This window comes from Parambassis ranga, chromosome 15 (assembly GCF_900634625.1).
Source record: "Parambassis ranga chromosome 15, fParRan2.1, whole genome shotgun sequence".
NCBI lineage: Eukaryota > Metazoa > Chordata > Actinopteri > Ambassidae > Parambassis > Parambassis ranga.
Window position 1 is genome coordinate 20,175,048 of NC_041035.1, and position 26,460 is coordinate 20,201,507.

Here is a 26,460-nt window from a genome sequence, read left to right on the forward strand (position 1 = left end):
AAGATGGAACCTGACCTCCATATTCAGTTTTTATGTTTTATGTTGATGCTGTTTTTAATTGAGTGGTTTTCATTTTCCACATTTGTACACTTGCACTTTATTTTAGAGCTCCTTTAAAACAAGGCTCACATGCAGCTTTTTACACTGTAAAAACTAAATATCTTAGTTATTTAAGACTTTTTTTAAGGTGTTTTTGTGGTCTGCTAGAGCAGCAGCTGGTGTGATGCACCCTGAATGCAGCACAGATGCACCTGTTGGAACTTAGGGTTAAGTTAAAGTCCAAATTTAAGTTGATCCATTTTTGAATCAGTGCACACCAAGGTGACATAATTAAGCAAAGGTGGAATAAACACACGGCCCTCAGAGCAGACCAAAGGCTGTAAACATATAGACACACTTACCACCATGTTACCCACAGGTTTCTGTTTTGATGGAGGCTCGGTCTTCTGTATGATGGCGGCACCCTAACTCCCAGGTTAATCCAAATAGGCCCCGTTCACACTGGAGAAAGTCAGTCCAGCTAGAGTAGGATTGAATCCAGATCGCCTTTAAGCTGGATACATTCAGACCTATTTTCAAATCTGGCTATCACACATCTGTGTCCACGCTCAATCCAGCTTAACCCGGCTTGTTTGTTGTCCTCCAAACCACTAGGTGGCGCCTTGTAATATGCAGAGTCTGTTCAGGCCACGTTAAGACAGCATGTGCGCATACGTCATGCAGTTTTTTGGACCCGTGTCGCTCGTTCTTTTGTTTTTTTTTCAGTTCAAAACACAGTTTATTAAACTTGGGGCAAAGCTGTCGTAGTTCGACGGTTGTTTACATGCGGCTTTTTTACGTGACCCAGACACCGTCCTCGTGAACCGGACGTTTGATCCGCTAGTGGGATTTGCGTTCAGACCTGAGCCAGATGTAAGCCAATCTGGCTAGATCCACCTCCGAGAGGTGGATTGAAATCAATCTGGATATATCCGGATAGGGCCCGGATCCTGCTCTAGCCGGATTGATTTCCCCAGTGTGAACAGGGTCATACAGGCAAAGAGGTGGAGCATGAGTGGAGGTGAGGATGACAGAATGCTCAGTCTCGTTAAAAAAAGAGACCAAAACAGTTTTGGTCTTAAACATGTTGGACATGTGAACATGGAGGTCATCATGGTAATGGTCTCACTTTTGGAGCCAGTCCCCCTAAAGGCTGCAGGGTGAACTGCAGTGTTGACACAGATAAAGACAATAAGATCCTTCTGTGGGTCAGAGAGAAAAACAAACAGTAGGTGTGATTAGTGCGTCCTTGTTCTTTATCTCATCTCTGGATTTCAGCTCGCTGACACTAACTGTGAGATTATCTGAAGACTTGTGGAGAATTTCTGAGAAACACATGCTTGCTTTCTGAAGGCCAACTCCTCCGCTGTAGTTTTCATTTACGCCTGGTTAAAGATGACCATATGCTGATGTAGTAAATGACTTGTACGACTAGCGAGCGTCCAACTTCACCAGGTCTGTTTCCTCCTCTTCCTCTCTTGCCCACTGACAGCTCATTAGCTCAGGCTATCAGAGCGCCGACCCCACTGAGCTGGCGTATTTACACCACTAAAGATGGAACAGAGCTCTCGCTGTGTCTTCAAACCTGGAGGCTATTCATACACGGCTGCCAGTGTTTTGAGTCCACGTGTGTTTTGGGAGGTCTTCATCATTAACCTCTGCATCTCATTATAGCGTGGAGGAGGAGTGTGGTTAGAAAGCATTCTGTGAAGACATTACTGCAGCCTGGAAACTAAATATATCTCTGAGTCACATGGTGGATGGGAGTGAATTCCCTGACTGACTGAATGTTGTAATTGAGCATTCATGCTGTGTATTTATAGTGTTGGCAGTAGTAGTGCAAATGTGTGATCGCAGACGTAACGTCGTGTTGATGATGAGCTGAAATGAAGCAAACAGAGCAGGAGTGGATTGGATGAATAAAATCCTAATATCAGGTCTTATTGGCGCCCGGCCCGCTCTCTGACTCTCAGACTGTTCCAGAGTGTTGCTGCAGGAGTGGAAAAGTTTATGAAAGAAGGATCAGATGATGCTATTTTAGTGTGCCCCCCCCTCCCAATCCCCACTCTGCCCCCTCGTCCATCCTGTCACAGCACAGAATTAGAATTTCAAGAGGAAAAGATGTCAGAAACAAAAGGAGCCACCAGCAGGCACCGACAAGTCTGTAGTGGAAGTGCATCACTTTGTTAAAGTGTTTTTGTAAACCTCATCTTAAAGCTAATCTACTGTCCACTTCCTGTTCACTCCAGTGTTCTGCGGTTCACCTAGAGGGCGCTGTGAAATGCTCATCTGGCTGCTGATTGGTCAGCTCAGATTAGGACTGATGTTGACAGGAGGTCCTCCCTCCATGGCAGCCAGAGTCCTCAGATATATATCTCTATAGGGGGCTCTGCTGCAGCTCCTTAGATGTGTCCAATCAGAGCGGAGGATGCTGGGAAGTGGGCTGTGTTGTGTGATGTCATGAGAGTTTTGGAGCAGGACTTTTCTAAATTTGAATTGGTGGTTTTACATTGAAATGTATATATGCTTTACATTATTGGAATCCTGAGAGCGCCCCCTATGTAACAGGACGTAACAGCAGAGCTTTTATTGCTACTAAAATATAAATAAATTGCAGAAGTCGCCTCACTTAAACAAACACAGGAGAAGAAATCACTTTGTGGACATTCGTGTCTCGTCAGTGTCCTCAGGTAGTTTAGGCACTCCAATCAAATCATTTCCGGAACCTAACCACGTAGCTTTGATTCCTGAACAACCCCGAGCTTCCTGCATGCCTCCTGCACTGCGGCGCCTGTGTTTGGTTACTCAGGCCGGTGGTTTGTCCTCCGTCTGTACACCAGAAAACAAGCTGCCAGCTGATCTGGTGTCTGTGGAACCATCACTGCGAGCAGCAGCGCTGTGGTCTCATGCTTTAAAAATATTCCTCTGTTGTTCAGCCAGCCTCCGTCAGGTTGCCCTCTGACACAGACCGAGTTGTTGACTTGGTTGCTTGTGTTACCAAAACGGGACAGAATGGAGGTCGTGCTGTAGATGCTCCGTGTGTTACCTCTTTAATCCTCATCCAAATTAGGAAGTGGCGCCGAGCAGTGAGTCTTGTGTGTTAAGTGTGAAACCAGGATTTTGAAACCAGGGCCTCTTCCTGGTTGTTTTTCTGAGCTGCATCTCCCAGGTACTGAGTTGGGTCAGAGTCCCCCAGAACAGAGCAGGAGAGCCCGGCAGAGGCATGCAGATGATCATGTGGCTGATGTGGAGAACTCTCTGCCCTGATGCACCCTACAGAGTTCACTGACCCCACTCTGGAAGATCTGATAGTGTGTCTGTGTGTGTGTGGAGAGTGGGACAATGAACAGCCCAGCCCCGCTGGACCCAGATAAGGACCTGGGATAAGAGTGGGAGTGTCGACGCAGAGTGAGGGAAGTTTGGGTTCACTCCAAGAACCATAATTACCCAGGATGGGAAAGCCTGAGAAAGAAAGGGGCAGCCCCCCACCCCAAGCCCCCCCACCCACTCCACTGATGAGGCTGAGGACTCAGTCATAAGACTCCCTGAGGGTTCAGTCTCCGTGAATCTCCACAAGTACTGGCAATACTGGAAGCTTAGTCTTTTAATTAACCCGTCCGTTCAGCATAAAAGCGTGACTGTTAATCACACTAATTACCAGAGCCCATTCACTCATAACATTGATTTATTACTTCCATCAGACCTCGACAGCCACACACAGTTTAATATGGAGATAAATGAGAAGTGAAAACACACAAAATCAGCTTACAACAAATGTCCCTGTACTCATACACATGAAGAAGAATTCAGTGGTAATGTGTAACACCCACAGTTTCCTAATCATGTTTCCTCTTTTCAATATTTTTATAATAAAAATGAGCTGTTCATGGCTTCCTCTGCCGGGTTGGTTTCATTCTCTCACCTCCAAGTGGTCGAAGAATTCGTTAGAAAACATGTTTAATGTCTTTAGTTAATGATATTACAAACATATAGATAAACTGGATTCAGTATCTGCAACACAACACCGTAGATCTCTAACGTATTGATTGTTATGGTGCTTTCCTATGTGCCCCACAGAGTGCAGAACTTTTCGTTTTTTAGTTTGAACACTTCAGTTTTAATCGTGATGTGAAGTATAAAGTGGACTTTATATCAGGGTTTTAGACTTGGGTTGACTTGCTGACACTCATGATGCATTTGAGGACCTCTTTTTAATCTTATGTCCATACTATGGAGACCTTAAAGGTGCACTTCATCCTAACCAAAGAGAATCTCCTCTTCGGCCTGAGTTGCGGCTCGTGCACAGATTTCTGCGGGGCTGTGACGCTCCGTCACTTTTCTGATGGTGCAGCTTGAAGTCTCGGTTGGTGTTTTGCTCCACAGATACTGTTGTGTTTGATGTGTCTGGCTGTGCTCGGTGACGTCCTTCCTCTTGATGTGGTTGGAAAGTTCACAGCTTGGAGTTTGTGAATAAACTCAGGGCCATCATTTTATCTGCGTTTGTTGTGTTGCACCATCAGAGAATGTACCTGGAGTGATTGTGCATGCAGAGTTTGTGTTGCTCGCGTCAGCCGTGTTTATCTGAGGAACTTGGCTCACTTTCATCTTGTAAACCCAAAGTGTGTGTTTTTAAAGAGCTCGCTTAGCAACAGCTGGCCTTCTGTCCACTTCATCTGCCATTCCCCTACTCACAGAATCAGCGATCACAGAAGGGCTCGTAGCTCTTTCATCACAATAAATAACAAAAGGCTGAACTTCATCACCAGCAGCTGAACTTGTATGCAGGCCACAGACGCCCACATGTCTCCACTGCTCGGATAAATGGAGGTCTTTCACTGATGTTATTATAGCTCCAGCTGTGCTTCACTTATATCACTGATGTGTCAAACAGAAGTTTGAAGTCTGTGACATAGATGGGGGTTGACATCTCTGTGTGTGTGTGTCCTGGAAGAATTCACCATCCAGTCTTTTGGTCAGCTGGGTGGAGAGACTCCGAGGCCGGCCCAGGACCTGCTGGAGGGATAAAACATCCCAGCTGACCTGGGAGTGGCTTCAGAGTCCCCCCAGGGGGAGCTGGAGTCAGCTGCTGCCACGACCCTGATGGACTTATGACCCCGTTTACACTGGGGATTCGGGCCGTATCTGGATATATCCAGATTGATTTGAATCCCCGACTCAGAGGTGGATCTAGCTGGATTGGCTTACATCCGGTTCAGGTCTGAACGCAAATGTGGCTAGCGAATCCCACTAGCGACCTGATAATTCCGGTTCACGGGGACAGTGTCCGGGTTGCGTACAAAAGCCGTATGTAAACAACTGTCAAACTACGACAGCTTTGCCCCGAGTTTATTTTCCACAGGGCTACAAAGGAACAAACTGCTTTTTAAACTGATAGAAAACGCACGACACAAGTGCACACGCGGTCCTACTAATCTGTGAAGTTGTGTTTTGTTGCAGACTCACAGAGATGTGGCTCATTTGTTCAAAGCTGTCTGTGCACGCTGATCATTTGTGCATGTGTGTTAGTTTGATTGTAGATAAGGATTAAGGAGTCGATGTTTGTTTGCTCAGCATTAATCAAAACTGGACACACTGGATTGTTAAAGGCGCGTCCTCACATGCAACTGGCAGATTATGTGCGATTGTTTTTTTGGTTTTTTTTGAACATGTTTCTGTCTAAATGCTAAGCTAAGCTAACCTGCACCTAGTTCAGACTTCATGTCGTGACTTTTCCTTTACGTGGAACACTGAAAGCTGTTTGCTCAGACCTGAAGGGCCTGTATGTTGAAGGTCACATGTCAGGTCCTCCACCTCCGAGGCGCTCTGGGATGAACTCGTTCTGCAGGTCTGATGAAACCTTTGGAGATGCCGTTCATTAACAGGTTCTCGCCTGCAGGCGTTTACACGTCGTCGTCCAGGTTTCTCTCCAGCAGGAGTCCTGCTCTCACTCCCTCTATCCCCTGCAGAGACCTCTCCTCTCACCAGCTCCCTTCATCCTTTTTTTCCCAGCAGGACGGGTGTTTATTTAACCTGGAGCCTTTGATGAAGGGTGCTTATTGTCTCTGGTTCACGTACGGTCGGTGGGTAAATATTTCCCAGTTAAAGCCATTGTTTCTTTTTCCACCCTCAGCCTTAAAAACAAAAACATACCGGAGTTGGTCTGGCCAAGTCTTTACACAGGGCCCAGCTCTGACCCGGCCTCTGACTCCTCTTCCTTACTGTATGTGTGTGCTTCTATGATTTGGTCACTGTTCAGTATGTGTCCTCCGTCACTCCGAGTCTGCTTTCTCTCAACAACTCACAAAGCCACAGTGGAAAACTCCCTCCCGATGAGCAGCACTATTTGACTGTTTGACATCCTCTGGTTCCCATTTAAGGCAAGCCAAGAAGAGCGCAATACATAACACACACATGCACTGATACACACTGGCTACTGGCACTCCATCTCTGCTGAAGCAGCCCGGTGGCTCCTGTTTTATGTCACGTGACACCCCCAGAGAAGTGTGTGTTTTAGCGGCTGTGGTTCCGTCAGGTGTCGGGCCGCATGGCGTGTACGTCCCTCGGATGCAAATTGTGGGTCGGCTGCAGAGGGGGTGGGGTGTGGGGGGGGCGCGTCGAGCACCTCGGTGCTAAGCAGCTTTAATTACTGCATCATTAGTCCTCCTACAACAGCCACACTTACCAAGAAAATGGAGGCTCACAACAACAGTGGCAGACCTTCAATGTATTATTCATCAATCTGAAAGGCCCTGATTTCACCTAAAACAACAAGACAGTCATTCTTCTGTCTGCATGAACAGGTGTAGATAATAGATAATACAAATTCTATTCCTCCTCTCATTAAAGACATCAGAAAAACAAATCTGACACATTCAAAGATGATAAAAGACTTTTGACTGAAGTTTAGTGAAAAAATATTTTTTTAGTATTTAAAATATTGACTTGGTACAATTGACTGTAAGAGGAACAGTCTGAGGTCTGAGTCGATAAAAACGACAGACAGACAGGTCAACGGTCTAACAAAGCAACAACACTCAGGCTGTAATTCCTCAAGTGGCCACTTGGAGGCTGGCTCTGCAACTGAGTCGGTCCTCGTAGACCTGAATGTTAAAATTTCAGCAGGAATAAAGATGTTAAGGATCACAGGCCCGACCACACAGTGAACTCTACACAGCCCGAATGCACGTTTGAGTCATGATAAAAATGAAATATCAGGATCAGGTCCAGCTGGACCGCGCCCTGCTGACTGCCCCCTTTTGTTTTCAGCGTTTTCCAACACACGCACACGCTTGTTTGTGTGGTCCCCTCTCGCTGCCTTATCGGCCCCGGCCTCTTGCACAGAGGGGTTAAGTGGTCTGTGGATTGACAGTTTGCCTGAAGGGTTCCCCTGGCCCCTGTCTGCTGCCTGTCAACACTTCCAGTCTGTCTGTCTGTCTCTGTCTGTCTTTCTCTCTCTGTCTCTGTCTCCGTCTCTGTCTCTCTTTGTCTGTCTCTCTCTCTCTCTGTCTCTGTCTGTCTCTCTCTCTCTCTCTGTCTGTCTCTCTCTCTCTCTCTCTCTGTCTCCGTCTCCGTCTCTCTCTGTCTGTCTCTCTCTCTCTCTCTGTCTCTGTCTGTCTCTCTCTCTCTCTCTCTGTCTCTGTCTGTCTCTCTCTCTCTCTGTCTGTCTATCTTTCTTTCTCTCTCTCTCTCTGTCTCTGTCTGTCTCTCTCTCTCTATCTCTGTCTGTCTGTCTCTCTCTCTCTCTCTCTCTGTCTCTCTCTCTCTCTCTCTCTCTCTCTCTCTCTCTCTCTCTCTCTCTCTCTCTCCCTCTGTCTCTGTCTCTGTCTCTGTCTCTGTCTCCGTCTCTCTCAGGCTCATCGGGGACAGGCCGGCTCTGAACAGATGGTACCTATCAGGCCTACCTTGCCAGCTTCGCTGGCTTTTATTACCCAGTTTGGCTGAGAGAGAGAGGAGCTGCTTAGAAAGGGAACGCCAGCAGAAAAAAGGAGAACATTTATCCACCTGCTAATGCTCCTCATTTAGATTTTATAGGTATTTGTTCTGTCCGTGTGACAGATGGAAACCTTGTTAGAGTAAAAGATTTGCTCCTGCGCAGTCGCTGCTCCCAAACATACCACCGATGGCTCAGGCTATTTAAAGCTGTCCAATAGACATAAAATTGTCAGTTTAAGGGTTTACAAGGTTTGGCATCTGCTCCCTGGTCTTGTCTTGTAAAACCAGTTAAAACTTATGGCCTGGCTGAGTCTGCATGTGGCAGATCTTTATCATCTTTATATCTGAAGGTGCAGAGATACACATACAGAGCATGAATCTGTTTTACAGGCGCTGACCCTTACACCGCTGCCCTGCCTGTGTTGCTGTGTATAGTTGTGGTGTTAATGGTTAGATCCAGGTTTTCCTGAAGCTGAAGCTGCAGTGAACGCAGCCTGCTGTGAGAAACCGAAGCTCCGGCGTGCGTTTCCTGTTTAAGAGTATAATGCTAAGTGGAACATGGACGCTTTTTTCCTTCTTTCTACACACACAGACACACACAAACAGACACAGTGCGAGTCTGCACAACGGGATCCAAACAGGGTAACAATGAGACGTGACAGGCTACAGCCAGCGCCTTATCTGATTGGCTGCTGACAGAAGGAAAGTGGTGTGTTAAGGGACACTTAAGAAGATCGGTGGCCGGCTCTGCTGCTCCGTGAGAGTGTGTGTGTGTGTGTGTCTCTGTGTGTGTGTGTTTTTGTTTCCTACTTCCCTCTTACGGCCACAATCTGTACATCTAGTAATGCTGCAATGCTGGGCCAACATCTGATAGAACGGCGTACAACTGCTGACTGCGTTGACCTTTGACCCCGGATGACCCGTCTGTGACCTCTGCACTAATAAATAATGTACATCTTCCCATCCTAAGTGGGATTTATCAGGGCTGAAATTAAATGAAGATTATCCGGATAAGCTAATGTTGTTTCTGTCCTTTGATCAGCTGTAATTAGCATTAAACACCAGTTTACAGTTTGTCTCTCATTAGATGGCTCATTTGGATTGGCTGAGGCCGTACAGCTGTGCAACTGACAGGATGAGCAGGATGTTAGAGGATCTCTGCAGAAGAGGATTAGAGTCTCCTCTCACTGTTTCTTCTCTTCCTAATTCTCAGAATTCTCTCGAAATTCTCTCAGAATCCAAAAGAAAGTTTGAAATTTGGGCAGAATTTTCCGACGTTTTTGTCTTTACTCTGCAAATTTTTTTAACAAGTGATGAACATGAAGCTTTTCACTAATGGAGCGAAGGAAGAGGAAGTGTGGCACAAAAACCTTAGGTTGATCAACGAGCTTCTAACATGCAGGCGTAAAACAGATCAGTGCAGATGACAGGAATGAACTGTGGAATTTACAAAGAACGGCATTCCAGAGAAAAGCTGCTTGTACGTGCCTTCACTTTGTCAATAAAACTGAACATTTTCTGTCAAACTTTAGACGTTAAAGTTTAAATTGGAACCTGCCTGCTGCACAGAGGGCCTTGCTCCCATACATACTAATCTAAAGACTGGAACCACAATAAGCACAAAGTAAACACTCAACTTTAGTCTTCCCCCATTATAAATTCCAGGTATTTGTATGAGCAGACTAATTCTACCGGCCTGTGATGTTTGAAGTCGAGGTGGCGAAGGTCCAGGCAGGGTTCTAGTAAACATGTATTTACTTGTCTTAGAGAATTACGATTGCACTGAATAAATTCAAAATGCTTCTTGTAGCTTTAAATATTGTCATCAGATAAGCACACAGATGTATATTGAACCTATAGCAGCTTCAGAAAGTGTGTTTGAATCCCATTTCCTGCACACACTCAGCATAAACACCGATGACCTCCACCGCGAGCCTTTATCCTACAGTGGCGCCAAGCTGCCACCACAAATTGCTACCTGCTCTGTGTTTAGTAATCTGTTTTCATATTACTAAAAAAAAAGATTTTCTCTGAAAAATTCTGAACTTTTCTCAGAATTTGTCAGATTAAGGCCAGATTATGAGAAGTCACGTTTCACAGTGTAACACCTGGCATCAGCAATGAAAAACGTCCCCTGTGAAACAGTTTAACACCACGCTGAGGTCCGGTTGTCGGTGTGCACCGGTACATCGCCCGGCACTATGAGCCAGTGTTACAGTGTTTGCACTGTGCTGAATGAAGAGACACTTGTGTGTGTGCGTGTCGGTGTGCATAATGTTTCACGTGTGTGTGTGTGTGTGTGACTCAGTGGTGTGTTAGCTGCGGGCTGTTTGAGTTAGCCAGAATGGTTCAGCTTTGTTTGACACAACAGTGTGTGTGTATGTGTGTGTGTGTGTGTGGCAGAAGACTGTTTGTGTGTTTATATGAACTCTGCATCTGGAACAGAGAGATTACATACAACAATTCCTGTTTACACGCCTCATCCTGTGTGTCTGTGTGTGTCTGTGTGTGTCACTTTCCCCTCCATGTCTGTATTGTGCTGGAAGGTCACCAGAAAGCAGCAGCACTGACCGGGAGACATGATTAGATATGTCAGGTGATGAATGGAAGCAGGTCTGGGTAAATAGGAAGGCGGCCGCTTGAATCTGTAAAACCTGATGAGGCGTTTGTGTGAATCATTACCAGGACAGGAATAGAGCTCAGGACTTTTTAGGTACTCTTCTCTGATGTCTGCCCACATCACAGCACCCACTCATCTGTGTGTGTGTGAGGCTCATTCCATTCTTAGACAGCACACACTCCTCAGGCCAGGTTTGAGTAAATTAGACTGGAAGAAAGACACAGCACTGCTGGAGCTAACATTTTCAACCCGGTTGTTGGACACGCTGTGTGACGTCCCTTCATCTCTGAACGTTTCCTTCACATCAAGGTGGTTCAAATATCTACAAACTCTTCACAACCAGACCTCTCTGAAGGTCCCTGCTGCTTGTCTGTGTGTCGAAGCGACAGGCAGCACAGAGGTTGAGATGAGACGCACATCGTGAGAACGTGAGCTGTGTCACCATGCCGTTATGCATCATTTGTACACCTGTGTCTCAGCTGGATAAATCACATTCCTTCATGGCTGCATGTCAAAATAATCAGCAGGACCCACACTTTCAGATGATGCTGGTTTTGGTAGTTGTGTAATGAAGAAACATAATCATGCTGATGCTAAATCCTGCAAAATAACATAAAGAAACCACAGTCATTGAAACGTTTGGTTACGTTCTGTCTGTGTCACACCTTTAGGGAGCTTCTGACTGCAGCATTGATGCAGGATGTGGCTTCAAACACATCTAAACTCATCATCAGGTCACAGTTCGGCTAAAGTATATGTATACTAAGCTTAGCATGCTAACTGATTTGAAGAAAAGGTAGCATGCAGTGTCGTGGACTCGTGCTCCACTCTTTGACCGTAAAGTTTCTCCATCATTCGGGTGGAGCTGCCCCCTCTCGTCCCCGTGGCTCGGGCGACCTACATGTCAGTGAGGCGAGGTTTCTAACTCTAAAATAACTCGTTAGCTGCTCTCGCTGCCATCTGTGTGACACAAATGTCCTCTGAAATGTAGGTTAGCCTCATCACTCTCTCAGCTGCGGCTCCGTGATGTCACTTCTGAAGAAAGTTGTGCAACTGAATTGTGAAATGTTTAAGTGTGTCATTGGACTTCTGTGTGTGTGTGTGTGTGTCTAATGGAAATGATGCCATCCAAACCTTCAAATTCTTTTTTTTTTTTGTCATTTTTCTCATTGTGAGTGGTCAAATATGAGGAGAGGGGAGATTTTAGCTGCTGTCTGGCTGTGAACAACAGACTGAAAAGGAAAGTGGGTGATGAAGACCGTTTGAGGAAGGATGGACGCCGCAGTGTTTGTGTGGAGTTCTCTGGAAATGCCTGTTACCGCAGCGACTAAACATGGAGAACAGTAGCATCATGGTGAGGCACAGAGGGGGGGGGGGGTGGACAGGTCACCACAGACACAAACGACCAATCACACTCATACAGCCAAGAGTCCCCAGTTAACCCTTACATGCATGTGTTTGGAATGTGGGAGGAAGCTGGAGGAACCCCCACACAGTCAGGCACTGAGGAGTGCAAGCTCCACTCAGAACGGTGCACCGAAACACGTCTGACAGAGCGAGGTGGTCGGCCAACAAGCCGTGGGTGCGCGACATCTCGCTGTGTTTCTGAGGCGTGACTCATCCACTCTGGGCCTCGCCGCTGTGTTGTGGAAACCGAGCGCCCAGCTCTGCACTGTTTATTTTGGAAGTCTGGTCTGAAGGTCAGTGCTGAGGGGAGACGCATTCTTGATTTGGACATATATTAGCTGCCGGAGGAACGTCTGCTTTGTCCCAGTTCTGGCTCGGCTGATGAGTGATTTAACCTATTTTTCTGTGACATGCATCTCTGTGTGGATCTTTAAGCTCTGCTGTGACAGAATTGTTGCAGGCAGAGACAGTTTGATGGGGTCCTGGTGGAAAGCGAAACTGACCCTGCTGAGCCTCCCTCCTCCTCCTCTCTCTCTCTCTCTCTCTCTCTCTCTCTCTCTCTCTCTCTCTTTCTCACTCCCACAGCAGGAAGAACCCAATTATAGAGATATCGGGCCCATGCTGAAAACGTGATAGCCTGTGAAATGTCTGCGGCGTCACACAGAGACAATGTTTGTCCTGCCGCAGTGCAAACAGGAAGCAGTGTGCAGGAGAACGCCATGAGATAATGGCGAGAGGGAAAGACTCAGAAAGAAAGGGAGCCGAGGAGATCAGGGAGAGAGGAAAAAACATCTGCGATGCAGAGATGAGCTGATGACCTCCACACAGCCGCAGCACACTTACAGTACCACCAGAATAGTACAGGAAGTAGAAGTGTGTGCGCCGCCACCTGAAGGAAACGCAGTCTGTACTGTAGACATTGTGCCGTCTGTCCTCCTCCTCCTCCTCCTCTTCCTCCTAACAGTTTCCTGTCACTTCCTTTCTAGATCACAGTGACGCTGTTGAACAATCAGAGGTTGATTAGCGTGACACCTCAGGAGGTGATAAATGGGATGACACGGACAGGGATGATTCTCTCCTAATTGTAATCACATGTTATTCTCAGATTACAGGATTATAATGTCCCAGCTAAGCCAGAGATCATAATCACCTTCTGTGGACTTAACACTGAGCTCATTTAGTCCTTAATGCTGCCATTAAAATGCTAATTCGGGATTACAAACTGGACTGGGCCTAAAATATCATTGTTGGCTCAGCAGGATTCAGGCGATTCTAATCCCTCACTACAAATTATTTTCATTTTTAATGTGTTAACTGCTTTTATTGCTGCAGAGCTGGAACGGCGTGGCATTCTGTTGCACCTCTGAGCCCATATTGACTGAAATGATTGACAGCTAATATTGCTAACAGACCAAACGCCCGTCCTGTGGCGTTCTTAGTGTCTATTCTCTGCCTTTGAATCAATACATGTGATGGACACAGAGACACAAACTCCAGGATCAATACAGGGATCAATTCTGACCACTTTTACACAGCAGCAAGCAGCCTCCATCCTCATCTCTGCACAGAGACGCCTCCAAAGATGGAAAACATCTGAGTGACCTTTCAAAGCTGCAGAAAGTGGAATCTGTGGCGGCCTGGTTCGCTCTCTTTATGCAGACGTCTCTAAGTATGTCCTGTTTGCAGACAGAATCCTGAGGTTTGATAGACTGACAGTTCAGACCTCCATTCAGTGATGGTTGTTGCAGATCATGAGGATGTAGATAATGACAGTGTCATGCAGATGACACTGTCTGTCCTGGCCTCAGGGTCACCTGACCTCCGACCTCTGACCTCCTCACCCTTCATCAGTCTTCACAAATGCTTGCTGAGAGGACAGGAACCAGAAACATGGAGGGTGGGTGTCCTCATACCTTTGAATGTACAGCACATAAATCGATCTTATGTCGTGTAAATTCCTGCAGCCTTTCAGGAGAAAAGCCTGATATGATAGGAGCGTGTCGCAGGTCAGAGTTTGGAGGCTGCCGGTGGGGATTTCCTGCTCTGTGTGTGTTTCTTAGAGGTGCAGACATCAGGTTGCTGTGCAGTTTAGATTCTTCTTGTCCAGGTTGTGCTGACACTCGGACCAGCAGCTACTGTAACAACTCCTCCGAGTTCTTATCTTAGAAATAATCTGAAAAATGTCGGTGAGCCAGAAGAGTAAATACATTAGTCATGCGTGTCCCGACTCTTCCTGGGAAACATGATATCAGTCAGGTTATTTTAAGAACAAACGCTGGCATCATCAATACTGTGCACATCCACTCTTTGTAAATGTTTCCTTACAGAGCGCAGCTACCGTCTCTGCTCCTTCTGCTGAATGACTCCGACAGGAGCAGAGTAAACAGCAGGATTAACCTTCAGCGGCGTGTCTGACTCTGACGAGCTTTTAAAGCACAGATGGAATGCACTTCAAGCTCAGAACAATAAGAAATCCTCTCAGTTCCTTTTTCAGCTGCAGCTTGAAAACATTTCCAGTGATGCACAACACTTCCGCGCTGTTTTTCTTGAGGATATTATTGAAATGATTCCACTCACAGAGACAGAAACCAGGCTTGTGCAGCTTTTTTATTAGATCATTCAATTACTGATGCCATGTGGAACACGGTCTGGTCCTCATGGAAAGTGTCTGCAGCTCCTTTTCCAGAGGAAATGCATTCATTCAGACTTTTTTTTAACATGTCTCAGCCTTTCACTGCTTAATGAGCGGTATGATGTTGAAGTGGAAAAGACGGCAGACACATCAGAAACAGGATCCCATTGATTTAACAGGGGCTGTATGAGATGATGTGGCCAGAAGGTCGCACGGCACAGGTCTGGAAAATGTTGGGAAAAGAATGAAATTTCCTGTAGCCTGTAGGTCAGATGCTGGCTTGACAGATGGCGCTCTCACTCCCACATGTCACATGATCAGAAGGCGCATCGCGTAAATGTGTGCAGCAGCATGCAGCGTCCAGCTTTCAGTGAAAATGTTCTCTAATAGACTGCAATGGACGTCCATTAGCGGCAGCTGTAAATGCCATAAGCGTTATAAAGGGGGTCACCATGGTAACCAGGAGCCAAACAAACGAGCCTCTGGTGTAACAGATTCAAATCCTGCTGCTGCAGCTTCCTGACGTTTAACCACATGTGAACAGCTCAGTTTTTGAAGACAACCTTTGTTGGTGATGAGACGCAGCGAGAGCCTGACGGACATTTTTTTGATTGATAACCGTGCTTTGTTAAAAATCAGCTCCTCACAGAGCAGAGGCAGCGTTTGCTTAAGAAAACAAAGATCTGTGCCAATCAGCTGCCTCATCACCTGATCTATAACCAGGAGTAAGGAGCTGCATTGCTCAGGTTATTATCAAATTAATCAATATTGACTTGGGGCAGATCTGTCTTTTTTCCCTCTCAGTATCACGTATGTGGTGAGATGGGTGTGAGAGCGCTCTCTGTCCCACTGACCTTTGGTTCTCAGTGTGAGTTTAAAGCATCAGAGACGTGTGAAAAGCTTCTTATCTTTATGGATAAGAGTGATATTTATTTCTTTATTAGGTCAATAGAAAGCTACACAGAATGACGCCCAAGATTAAAAGACAGAGATGTTTCTGTCTGGGAACACCAGAGCTGACGTGATGTGCATGAGTGTGAAAGCAGCATCCTTCAGCTCTCTCTAATCACAGGCGTTCCATCAAAGAGATGCTCAGTGGGCCTCCACAGTGTGGAGAGGCTTTGTCTTCGCTTGGTTTCTGGCTGTAATTACAGTGCGCTGGGTGTGTGTGGCATCTGAAGCTGCAGACACACCCTTCCTCTCTGTAACACACAGAGAAGAAGCAGGAGAGTCGGAGCTTCAGCATCACCGGGATAATGACCGGCTGCGCCGTGTGTGGTCGTGTTTGGCAGGCAGGACGTGTTTAATGATTGTAATCACACTCCATCAGTCATGATTAGCTCTGTGTAGCTGAATGCAGCTATTAAGTACATATGTCATTACAGCATTCAGTCTCCTGGGTTATGAGCTGTACTTTGGTGTTATGACATTTTGAATTCTGGATCATGTTTGAAGCCTCTGTTGTGTTTTATTTGGACGCTGTGTGACGGTAATCTGTAGCTGAGCTTATTCTCACTTGTCAGGTTCTGATTGTGTCACTTGAAGCCGCTGCTTCTCCACTTGATTATTTGTGTGTGTTTTATGAGCCTGATATTTAAACAGAGCTCTTATTGTGGCTTTACAACACGTCTGAGGCTCCTGAGGAGTCCTGGTCCATTCTTCTTCTGTGGTGAATCTATCAGGCTCCTCCAGACCTGATGGTCTCCTGCATGGACCCTGGTCTTTAGTCCACTCCTCAGACCTTCAGTCAGGTTTCAGTCAGGTCTTTGTGCAGGTCAGTCAGTAACCCTTTGCTCTCCTGGAGGGAGTTCTTCACTAGAAGAGACGTTTGCTTTGAGTCGTCGTCATGTTGGAGAGAAAACCAGGACCCAGACCCGGTCTGACCGCAGACTGCTTCAGGGTTTCTTTCAGATGTTCAGACAGTCTTCTTGTTTCATGATTCTTCCACCCTGACAGGATCCACAGTTCCAGACTGACTGAGTCCTCCTCACAGCATCATCCTGCCACCACCATGTCTGACTGTATGAAGCCTGTTCTTTGGGTTCTAGCCTCTCCTTTCTGTCTCCACATGAAGACAACATCTCTGTGAGCACAGAGCTCTAGTTCAGCTTCATCTGACCAAATGACTTCAGTCTGGGTGCTCTGTCTCCAGGTGGTCTCTAGCAGACTTCAGTCTGGTTTGGAGGTGTCTTCTCTGCAGTCTGGCAGTCCATTCCCATGCAGGACTCTAGTGACCTGGTTAAATCCTTCACTAGTGTCTCTGCAGCTGTTCTCGGCTCTTCAGACTCATCTCTCACTAGTTTTCTCTCCAGAACCTTCCACGTGTTTCTCTTCCTGTCTCTTTGCATAGTTTGAGCATAAAAGCATCATTTCTAGTGGAGCTGTAGAACCTAGTTATGTTTACTGTGAGGGCCGTCTGCTGGATTACAGTCCACTGACTGGGTTTGTTTTTAGCTTGTAGCTTGCTGCTACTAACACCAGGCACTGTGGAGGAATAGAAGCAGACAGAGTTTACAGAGCTTATCCAGCAGATCATCATGGAGGACACCACCCGATGCAGATTCCTCCTCGTGTTTTTGTTGTTGTGGCGTTGGCCTGACATGGCGGGCATGATGCCACATCGGCTCCCTACTGGTTGTGCAATGATACACAGATCCTGTGGTTCAACGTGTAAACCTCATACACTTCAGTTTCAGGCTCTGCTCAGCGTTGATATTAGCTCCACCAGTGACACTCGTACCTGCTTCGTCACGCTCTTCTTCGCCCCCTCCCTGGATGGTTTCCTCAGACTTGTTGCAGTACAGTCAGCCCTGCACATCACAGCGTTGCAGAGAGTTTGCTGCCTGTGTTGGGTAACACACGGCAGAGGTGTGAGTGGGAGAGCTCACACTTTTCACATAGTAGCAGTGCGGTGCTCCCCTGGAGGCCTGGGGTGTGTTGTTATTGCACAATGCGGCTCGGCAGACAGTCATTTTGATAAGGACTGTTTTTATCCTGACAGGAATGTTTAAATAATTCACCAGGAGATGATTGACGGCTCGGTTTGACTGCACTGCAGCACCTGAGCGGTTACTGTGCACACACTGCGTCCCTCCGTGGAGGTGTGTGAATGGTTAGAATGTGCTGCATGCAGTGAGAGGGGAAGGCTTTCCAACCGCACAGCTGCGGTCGCTCTCAGTGCTGTAATTTCCTGTGTTCTGATCACACCCGATCTACACAAATCCCAGCTGATTGCAGTGTCGATTCACACTAAAATGGGTGGGTGTGCGTGCGCTTTTATGCGATTACTATAATAATATTTTGCCATCAGCAGATCCTATTTGAATACATGTGTTTAAGCAGCATTAAGAGCTTGAAGTCATTCAGCTGCTCTCCATCCTGCAGAGAATTCACTGGCTGCAGAGCGAGAGTACACACACACACAGACACCAGAGAGCGAGCAGGTTGACATGAAATTAACTGGTATGGTCACATGTCTGTGGTCATGTAGCAAATTAAACATATAATGAGAAACAACAGACACACAAACACACACACACACAGTGTAACTGGACACCACATGTTGGTCTGGTTTTAGTTGTTAGCAGTCTACTAGCTCTGCAGCTGATGATTGTCTGCATTATTGATTGATTGTCCATGATTAATCTGACATTTGATGGACAAACAGTGAAAAACAGTCCAAACTTCCATTCATTTAGAGCAGATCATGAGGAGTCAGATGATCACTTTGTGTGTTTGTCTGCACAAACAAAGCTCAAAGAAATGATCCTCACAGTTTGTGTGGATCTTCATCAGACTTTTGGAACTGGACAGTCCAAGTCTAAGCAGGGACACCCAGACCGCCGCTCGATCCTCTTTGCACCGGCCACTTACGGTTCCTCCTGCAGGTGGTGAGCCCACGGGAGCTCGGCCCCACATCGCTCATTCGGGCGCTCGCTTTTGAGCCCCAACCCCAGGCCTGGCTCCAGGGTGGGGCCCGCGCTGCGCGGCCACGGATCTTTTTATCATGTTTATCATAAGGGGCTTTTTTGGACTGCTGTTAGTCTGACCCATCACCCAGGACCTGTTTGCCTTTGGAGACCCTGCTGGGGGCATTAAGCCCCCGACAACATAGCTCCTAGGATCATCCGAGCACCCCTCCACCATGATATGGTGGCGGTCCAAGGACTTGCATAACATATTGTCACTTTTAGTTCCCAGCAGCTTTAACTGTTTCTGTAAATTAGAAAGAGCGTTTAAATATAAAATGTGGGCATGGAGCGGATGTGAGGATGCAGCAGGCGGATCATTTGAAGCATCCCAACACGCCGTCACCCTCTGGATGAAGGATGGAGTCGTCTCCCGGGCCCTGGCTCACATTCAGTGTTTCTGTGTGGGTTCGCTCTAATTAACTCCATAATGAGCTTTTTTATGTGAACTCGCATAAAACACTGAGGGAACACACAGCTCTGCGTCACAGAGAGCCTGAGTCGTTCGGGGAGAGCGCGGCATCGCCGGCAACCTGTTGAAGGACGCGAGGCCGGCCAATCCACGGATTCCCCTGCTGATTCTTCAGCTGCTCTGCTTCCTCCACAGAGCCGGGGTATTTTTAGTCAGCTGCCCGCTCCCCTGAAAGCCAACAGCCTCCTTTCAAACAGTCTGTCAACACACACACACAGAGCTGTGCCACATGGGCTGGATAAAAAGCCTGTGACGTTCAACCCACAACCTTTTTGTTCTTATTAATTAGGTTGTTTTGAAATGAGGTGCTGTCACTGCGCCGGCTGTCCTCCTCAGGATTCTCTTTTGTTTGCTGCCTCTGATTTATTCTGTGGTTTTGCATAACAAATGAGGTGGTTATGATCTGAAAAGAGGAAAATCCGCTTCCTCTCATCAGCCCTCAGCCTTACAGTGGACATAAACATGCGACAGAAGCTTGATTTCTTTTTTTATTATGAAGGAAAAGTTCTAATTAAACCCACAATCAGCAACAAACTCAATAACAAACTGTAAAAAGTCAAAGTCACTGGTAAAACATTATAGTATGTCAGTATCCATATGAGTTTCTGTTCCCTCGCCTGTCAGCACGCTGCCCCATTGATTATTTAGACTTTGTTGTCGTCTCTGTTGCTCCATCTGTGGTTTTCCCCCGTCCGGCTTGTTTGTGTAAAGTTCAGGGCTGCTCGCCCGCTTTAAGTGCGAGGCTGATTCAGAAACCTCAAACACTTTCACAAAGGTATAATATATCTGTGAGAAAGTTGCCAGCCCTCCGTGAGAGTGCTGGGTATAGTTTACAAGCAGAGCTCAAAGGATGATGGGTAATGTAGTATCTGTAGTTCTCACGTCCCTCCACTGTGGCTGAAACTTGGAAGATGTGACGATGTGACATCAGCCTAAACCTGGACAAGCATCTGAGTCCACCTGAACTCACTGTTAATCCAAATTCAGGCAAATAAGTGAAGCACAGTCTGTAGGCAAGAAGAACTTATACACACTCCTACACATCCTCTGTTTATTTGTTTACTTATTTTAATATTGCAGGTTATCTTTTATGCTGGTTTGAACTTTAACCCCTTATGACGTCATTAGTGTGACTTTTTGTGTCACTTCTCCTCAGCTGTTTTCATGCTTTTAAACACTATGTTTGTATAGTAGTGTGCAGTATTAGCTCCCAGGTGCTCCACATCATTTAGATGATAATAATAATAAAGCTCGTCCTGACCATTTTCTTTAGAGTGAAGGTGTGTGTCAGAGCCACCGTTCTATACCTCGGTTTGTAGCTTTTCCCCTGCAGTAGACCTGTGTGTGTGTGTGTGTGTCTGCTGTAACCAAGCAACCGTTTCTTTTTTAAGACTCCTCATCCTCACTCTCTTCTTTTCAATTATGGAAGTTGCAAGCCGCAGTGCATCGGTTTATTTTATTTATTTAAAAATAAAGTCATTTTCCTGCCCCGTGCTGGTCGGAGAACTTGAGAATGGGGATTAATAAGACTGCAGCTGAAGTGGAGGCCATGAGGAAACAGTGTGAGGGAGGCTCAGAGTAGGAGGAGAAGGAGGAGACTCATGTGGCGGCCATGTGTTCCCAGCAGATCACCACGGGGGTCTTTAACGGGACGGGCCTTGACGTCATTCCCCTAACAGTCTGAGGTTAAACAGACTGTTGTAAGAGTGAGTGAGGCGGGGCCGGCCGAAGAATGTCTCACTGAGGGAGGCCGGCACCTCAGGTCACGACCTACCAAGACTGAGGAGGGAGGGCTGAAGGCCGTGACCTCTGCTACACCAACAGCAGTCACTGCACGGAGAGGCGTGGCTTCTCAAACAACTTCTGCTTACAAGCTGATTCATCACGTCCTGTGGGTAGAGATCATCACAGCGCCAGCGTCAGTTTATCTTCTGCTAACAAGACAACCCGATGTGGTCTAACCTCAAACACTCTCACCTCCCTAGTACTTGATTGAACCTTCTTTTCCATGTAGAGCCGCCTTCATTCTTGGTGTCAGAGATTAGCCTCCATATTAGCATGTTAGCATCACACAGCTGCTGCAGATCTGTCAGCCTCACATCATGATGTGAATCTCCTGGTCCACCACATCCCAGTGGTACTTCCCAGTGGGAAGGAGATCTTATGACTGCGGAGGACAGCAGAGATGGAGACTCATCAGACCAGCAGTGTTCCTTCTTCTTCTTCTTCTTCTATGGTCCAGTGTTGGTGAGTCTGTGTGAGCTGCAGCCTCAGTTTGCTGTTCTTCCCTGACAGGAGCAGCACCCGGTGCTCTCTTCTGCTGCTGTAGACCATCTGCTTCATGTTGCTGTGCGTTCACAGATGCTCTTCTGCAGACCTCGGTTGGAACCAGTGCTTCTTTGACTTCCTGTTGTCTTTATATCAGCTCCAACCAGTCTGACCATTCTGCTCTGACCTCTGACATCATCAGAGAGCTGCTGCTCGCTGGATGTTTTCTCTGTTTCAGACCTCTCTGTAAACACTGCAGATGGCTGTGTGTGAAAATCCCTGAAACCCTCAGACTATCAACCATGCTGCATTCAGAGTCACTGAGATCACCTCTCTGCTCTGTGATTAGATTTTGTCTGAATGAATAGTTAAAACAAACCCTGGTTAGTTTGGGTGATTCGTTAAAATGCTCAAAATAAAAATGAAACTTTTCCTGGAATTCAGCCCGCGCTCCTTCATTTTCACTTCCCCATTGAAGTAAGTCCACTCTCTGCTTTACACTTTCGTATTTGTTCAGCTCAGAGATGAGTCAAACCAGGCTAGACTGTCAGGTTTGTGTGCTCATAGTGAAACTTTCCATATTGTCCACTATTGTGCAGGTGATGAAGGATGAAGTCGCTCTTTTTCTGAACAGCATGCAGGTTTATGATATGTCTGTTAGAGTGAGGACTTCAGATCCACCTTTTGATTTCCTGCAGTGTCTTGAGTTCCCCACGCTCTGTGAGAAGTAGGCCATCGGCTGAGAAAACAGAGGCACAGAACAGAGAGGAGGTGGAGAGATCTGAGCGCACCAGAGGAGGAAGAGGAGGAGGTGTGCATGGAGGGGTGTGTGGGTTTATTTTTGCCTCTGAGACTGCACAGCCCCACTTTCTAATTAACTGCAGATTAACTTCTGATAGGTGGAGGGCGGGCGGCGGACACATTTAGACGCCGCTCGTCCTCCCTTTTCCTTCTCTGCTATTAGCCCACTTCTCCCTCCAGGGCTCAGGCCTCCGACGGCCCGGCGCTCCTCCTCTGAGCCCGCCAACATCTGTCCCATCAGAACCACCTCACATCTCCACCCTGACCCATCAGAGCTGCAGGCCTGGCCTACATCTGACCGATCCACTGCTGCTGTTCTCTGTTCTCCACTTCAAGCTCTGATGATCTAGGACACACGTTCCCCTGACGAGACTTGTTGACGGTCACTCGTCCTCACACACACTGACAGACGGAGATGTTCGAGAGGTTCCGTCCTGCTCTGAGTGTCTGTGTGATGTAAGGACAGCCTTCAAATGACAGATCTTATGGCGGTCCTGAGGGACACACCCAGAGAAAAGAGCTAAAAATATCAGCTGCTGTCGTGTCTCTGGATGCTGTGATCACCAGGATCTCGGCCGTCCACGGATCAGAGTCTGAAGTTTCAACCTTTTCTGTTCACATGTGTCTCCGTCTCACTCTCTCCTTTCTCTTCCTCCATCCATGTGACTGATGACAAGGTCCACTGCTCATGTCCTTATATAGACCTCTGCTCTGTCTGATCCGACTGAGGCTGGGGCGATGCTGCACACACATTTACTAAGTCCTGAGACGTTTAGGTGCCCTTGGAAATGTCAACATTTTTCCAGGATAAGATCTTGACCCCATGTTTTAATATATCATTAGAAAAATCATTACAGGTGTGATATTTTTTAACTCCTTGAGGGAATCGTTTGAGGAGGACTGTGTTTGGGGCTAGTTAGCTTAGCATAGCATAGCATTGGGGTAAACATAGCTCCCTCTTCAGGGGACGTGGTCGTCAGAGGTGTGTCTGTGGAAGACTTCCTGTTTATCACAACATGCTGCTCCTGTTGCCTAGCAACCTGCGGTTTGTATGAGCATTGAAGAAGTCTTTAGTGGTTCAGGGTTCAGGTTGTGACATGCCATCCACAAGCCACAGTGCATGAAGGAAACTCTGCGGTGTGACAGCCAGGTGTCATGTCTGTGTCATAAGTTGGGATAATCACCCCCCCACCTGCGACCAGATGAAGATCAATATCAGAAACATGATCATGTTTTTGTTGAGGCTGCTCGAGGTTACAGCTCCTTATGTTAGAGCTTTTTTTACAGATAGCAGCAGAGCCTGCAGATCCCCTGTGTATTCTTATTTTAGACACACACACACACACACACACACACACACACACTCATCAGACCTAGTTATCGACATAGGGAGATCTCTCCTTAAATGGTAGACTGCCCAGGGTCCTGTCTCTGTTTCCACTGCACAAACCAAATGAAGTCCAGGTTTGGGAATAGCCTTTAACAGTGGAAGAGAGAGAGAGGGGGAGTGAGAGAGAGAGAGAGAGAGGGCGGTCGATGCGGTGGCGATGTGTGACCCTGAGAAAAGGAAGCAGGAACTGGACTGAAGCACCGCGGTGTTGATAGGAACCATCTGATCTGATGTGAATGATTGGACGCAGTCATCTCTGGTTATTTGTTGGGCAGAAAATGAACCATTACAGCTCATTTTGTATGTGCTGCTACACCATGTGACCAAAAGTAACTGGACACGCTGTGCCGTCTGTTTTTAAAGGTGTAACTCTTCATGCTGCAGCTGATGATTGTTTGAACTATTGATTGATTGTCCATGAGTAATCAGTCATTTAACAGGAAGATGTCCTGAAAATGTTGCTGTTTCCAGTTCAGATCTCCATTTATTGATCATTGCTTTAGAGCAGATCATGAGGATTTAGATGAGAACTTAAAGTATTGATCCTCACAATGGCCTGGACACAAACACAGAGACCTGAAGCACCTGAACATGTGGCATGATATGACAGTAGATATGATCACAGATGGGAGCTTATCCATGTTTGTCTAACAGTTTGTCTTTTTGTCTCTTTCCAGCCTGAAAACCTACAGAAAACATGGCTGAGGGAGTTTTACCAGGTAAGCCGCCTCTTTACAGCTTTAATATGCCATCAGTGTAGTTTATAGACGGTAACCAGGCCGGAGCAGGACGCAGCAGTGTGTGACGATCCGTATGGGCTGTCATTAATCAATAGAAGTGATGTTTGTTTTTACATTTGGAGAAGCACACAGAGTGCTCGCTTTGTTTTGATGAACGCCAGCTTCACATCTTTCACTGGGCTCTCAGCCTGGTCATGGGACAGGGTCCACAGACACACCTTCAGGACAGGTCATGTGACTCCTTCTGTACATGAAGCTGAGTGAAGACGTGTGCTGTGTACGGCTAACGAAGAATCCTGCAGACTGACTGTGATCTGCTTCTGTGTGTGTGTGAAGCTCGCGCTCAGTCATGGTTCGTATCTTTGATCTGCATAGGAACCCCTGACTAACCACAACTCTTTCCACTGGGTTAGGGGAAGTGAGTGAGAGGGTGAGACTGAGCAACTGCTCTCTGAAAGTGACAGACTCACTCTGAGAGGCCCGTGCTGCGTCTGACAACACATGTATACACATGATGTATCATTCTGTGTGATTAGAGGCTTTATGTTTTCTTTGTGTGTTGCTTCATCAGCTTCCTCTTTGGGCGCCGTTTGTTGTTACATGAGGGACTGACTGTAGTTTGATCTGATGCTTCATACTCGTCTCATCTAATGTGTTTTGTTGCCGACGGCGTCTGTGAGCAGAAGCCGCTCCCTGAGCCTGTACGAATCGCATTAATGTATGGATGTTGCAGCTTGATGCTAACATTAGCAAGCAAGGCTAAAAAAAACCTTCTTTTTTCCTGCATGGATAGGGATATATTACCCAGAAGCCCCTGCAAGCCCCCAAACAATCCACCCACATATACGTCATATCAGAAAGTAGAAAATGGTTAGCATGTGATGCTAATGTGATGCAACATTTGAGAAACGTTTACCTAGCAAGCAAGGCTAATATGCTTCATATCAGAAAGCGGGGATTTAAATTCCACTCAGAAAAATGTGGCTAGCAAAATGCTAAATGCCTCACAACAAAAAGTAGAAAACGGTTAGCCTAGCTTGCTAATTTTAGTTCCACTTACAAAGGTGTTGCTGGCAAGCTGTGCTAACATGCTTCATATCAGACGGTAGAAGAAGCGTGCAGCATGTTAGCGCTGTGAGTTCCTCTCTGTGATCATCACTCTTCATGTTATTGATCACTCATTCAGCCGCTGTCTTGGTTTAGAGCGTGTGGCCTCGGCGTCGGCAGTCTCTGCTCCTCGGTTTTGGTTGTGGTGACGGTAAAATAATGAAACACACAGCAGCTGGTGACTGCTGTAACCTCAGCACAGCCGTTAGCGAGTAATTTGAGTGGTGAGGTGGAGGCATGTAGAGCGTGCTGGAAATCAGAATGACAGCTTTAAAAATAACATTGTCGACCTGTTGCTGTTCACTGGAACTGAACCGATTCAAACAAAGGGCCACCTGCTGATGTGGCGCATGCTCAGGGTTCAGAAAGCTTTCGCTGTAAAGAGCGTCAGGCAGTCAGTCGGTGAAATACGGCCTCCTCCACAGCTTCCTGGTGTGTTGCAGTGTTCTGTATATTGTTCTATATACTGTCTTATTCAGCACTCACAGCAATGAAGCTGCTCAGGCCGGAAGGTTTGGATTATATTTTTATAGCCTCTCTGCTGCAGTACATCAAAAATATGACACAGGGCTGGATGCAAAGGAGAGACTTAAAATAATTTATGTATAGGCTATATGTGTGTATATATATATATAACAGGTAGGATCATTGAACAGCAGTTCATTTTACAGTTTATGTGCAGATCAGAGAGAAAAACTGGTTTGTGGAGGCTGTAATCTGAAGTATGTGAAGCTCGTATCACACCTGTGTGGAAAAAATGTGTTGCACATACTGATACTGTAAAATCAATCATTGTAATCCATAAATATCACATTAGAGCAGCCTGCTATTTCAATAATAAAAAAAAAACATCCAGGAATGGGCCGGGGTTCTGAGGGTTAATCTTTAAACGTCAGCCAGTTAAAGTTGAAGTTTAAAGTGTTGTAGTTTATAAAAAAAGCTTTCAGGCCAAATAATGAAAATCTATGAGAACAAACCTCTGCTGATCAAAGACTCGCAGCTCGTTCTGAAAGTCAGGTAAACGTCTGCTCGGCCTCTGTTACCTTCACCCCGCCCTGTAATGGTTACCGTCAGCAGCATGCAG

General features: G+C 46.6%; 1 protein-coding gene across 2 annotated transcripts in view; it reads left to right on the top strand.

Annotated features, from left to right (window-relative positions):
• inpp5a (inositol polyphosphate-5-phosphatase A) overlaps positions 1 to 26,460 on the top strand; it is a 119,209-nt gene that overhangs the window by 4,481 nt on the left and 88,268 nt on the right. For both annotated transcript variants that reach the window (XM_028423466.1, XM_028423465.1), the window contains exon 2: positions 24,207 to 24,248. In XM_028423466.1, coding sequence (XP_028279267.1) covers positions 24,207 to 24,248 — 42 coding nt within the window. The remainder of the gene's footprint in view (positions 1 to 24,206; positions 24,249 to 26,460) is intronic.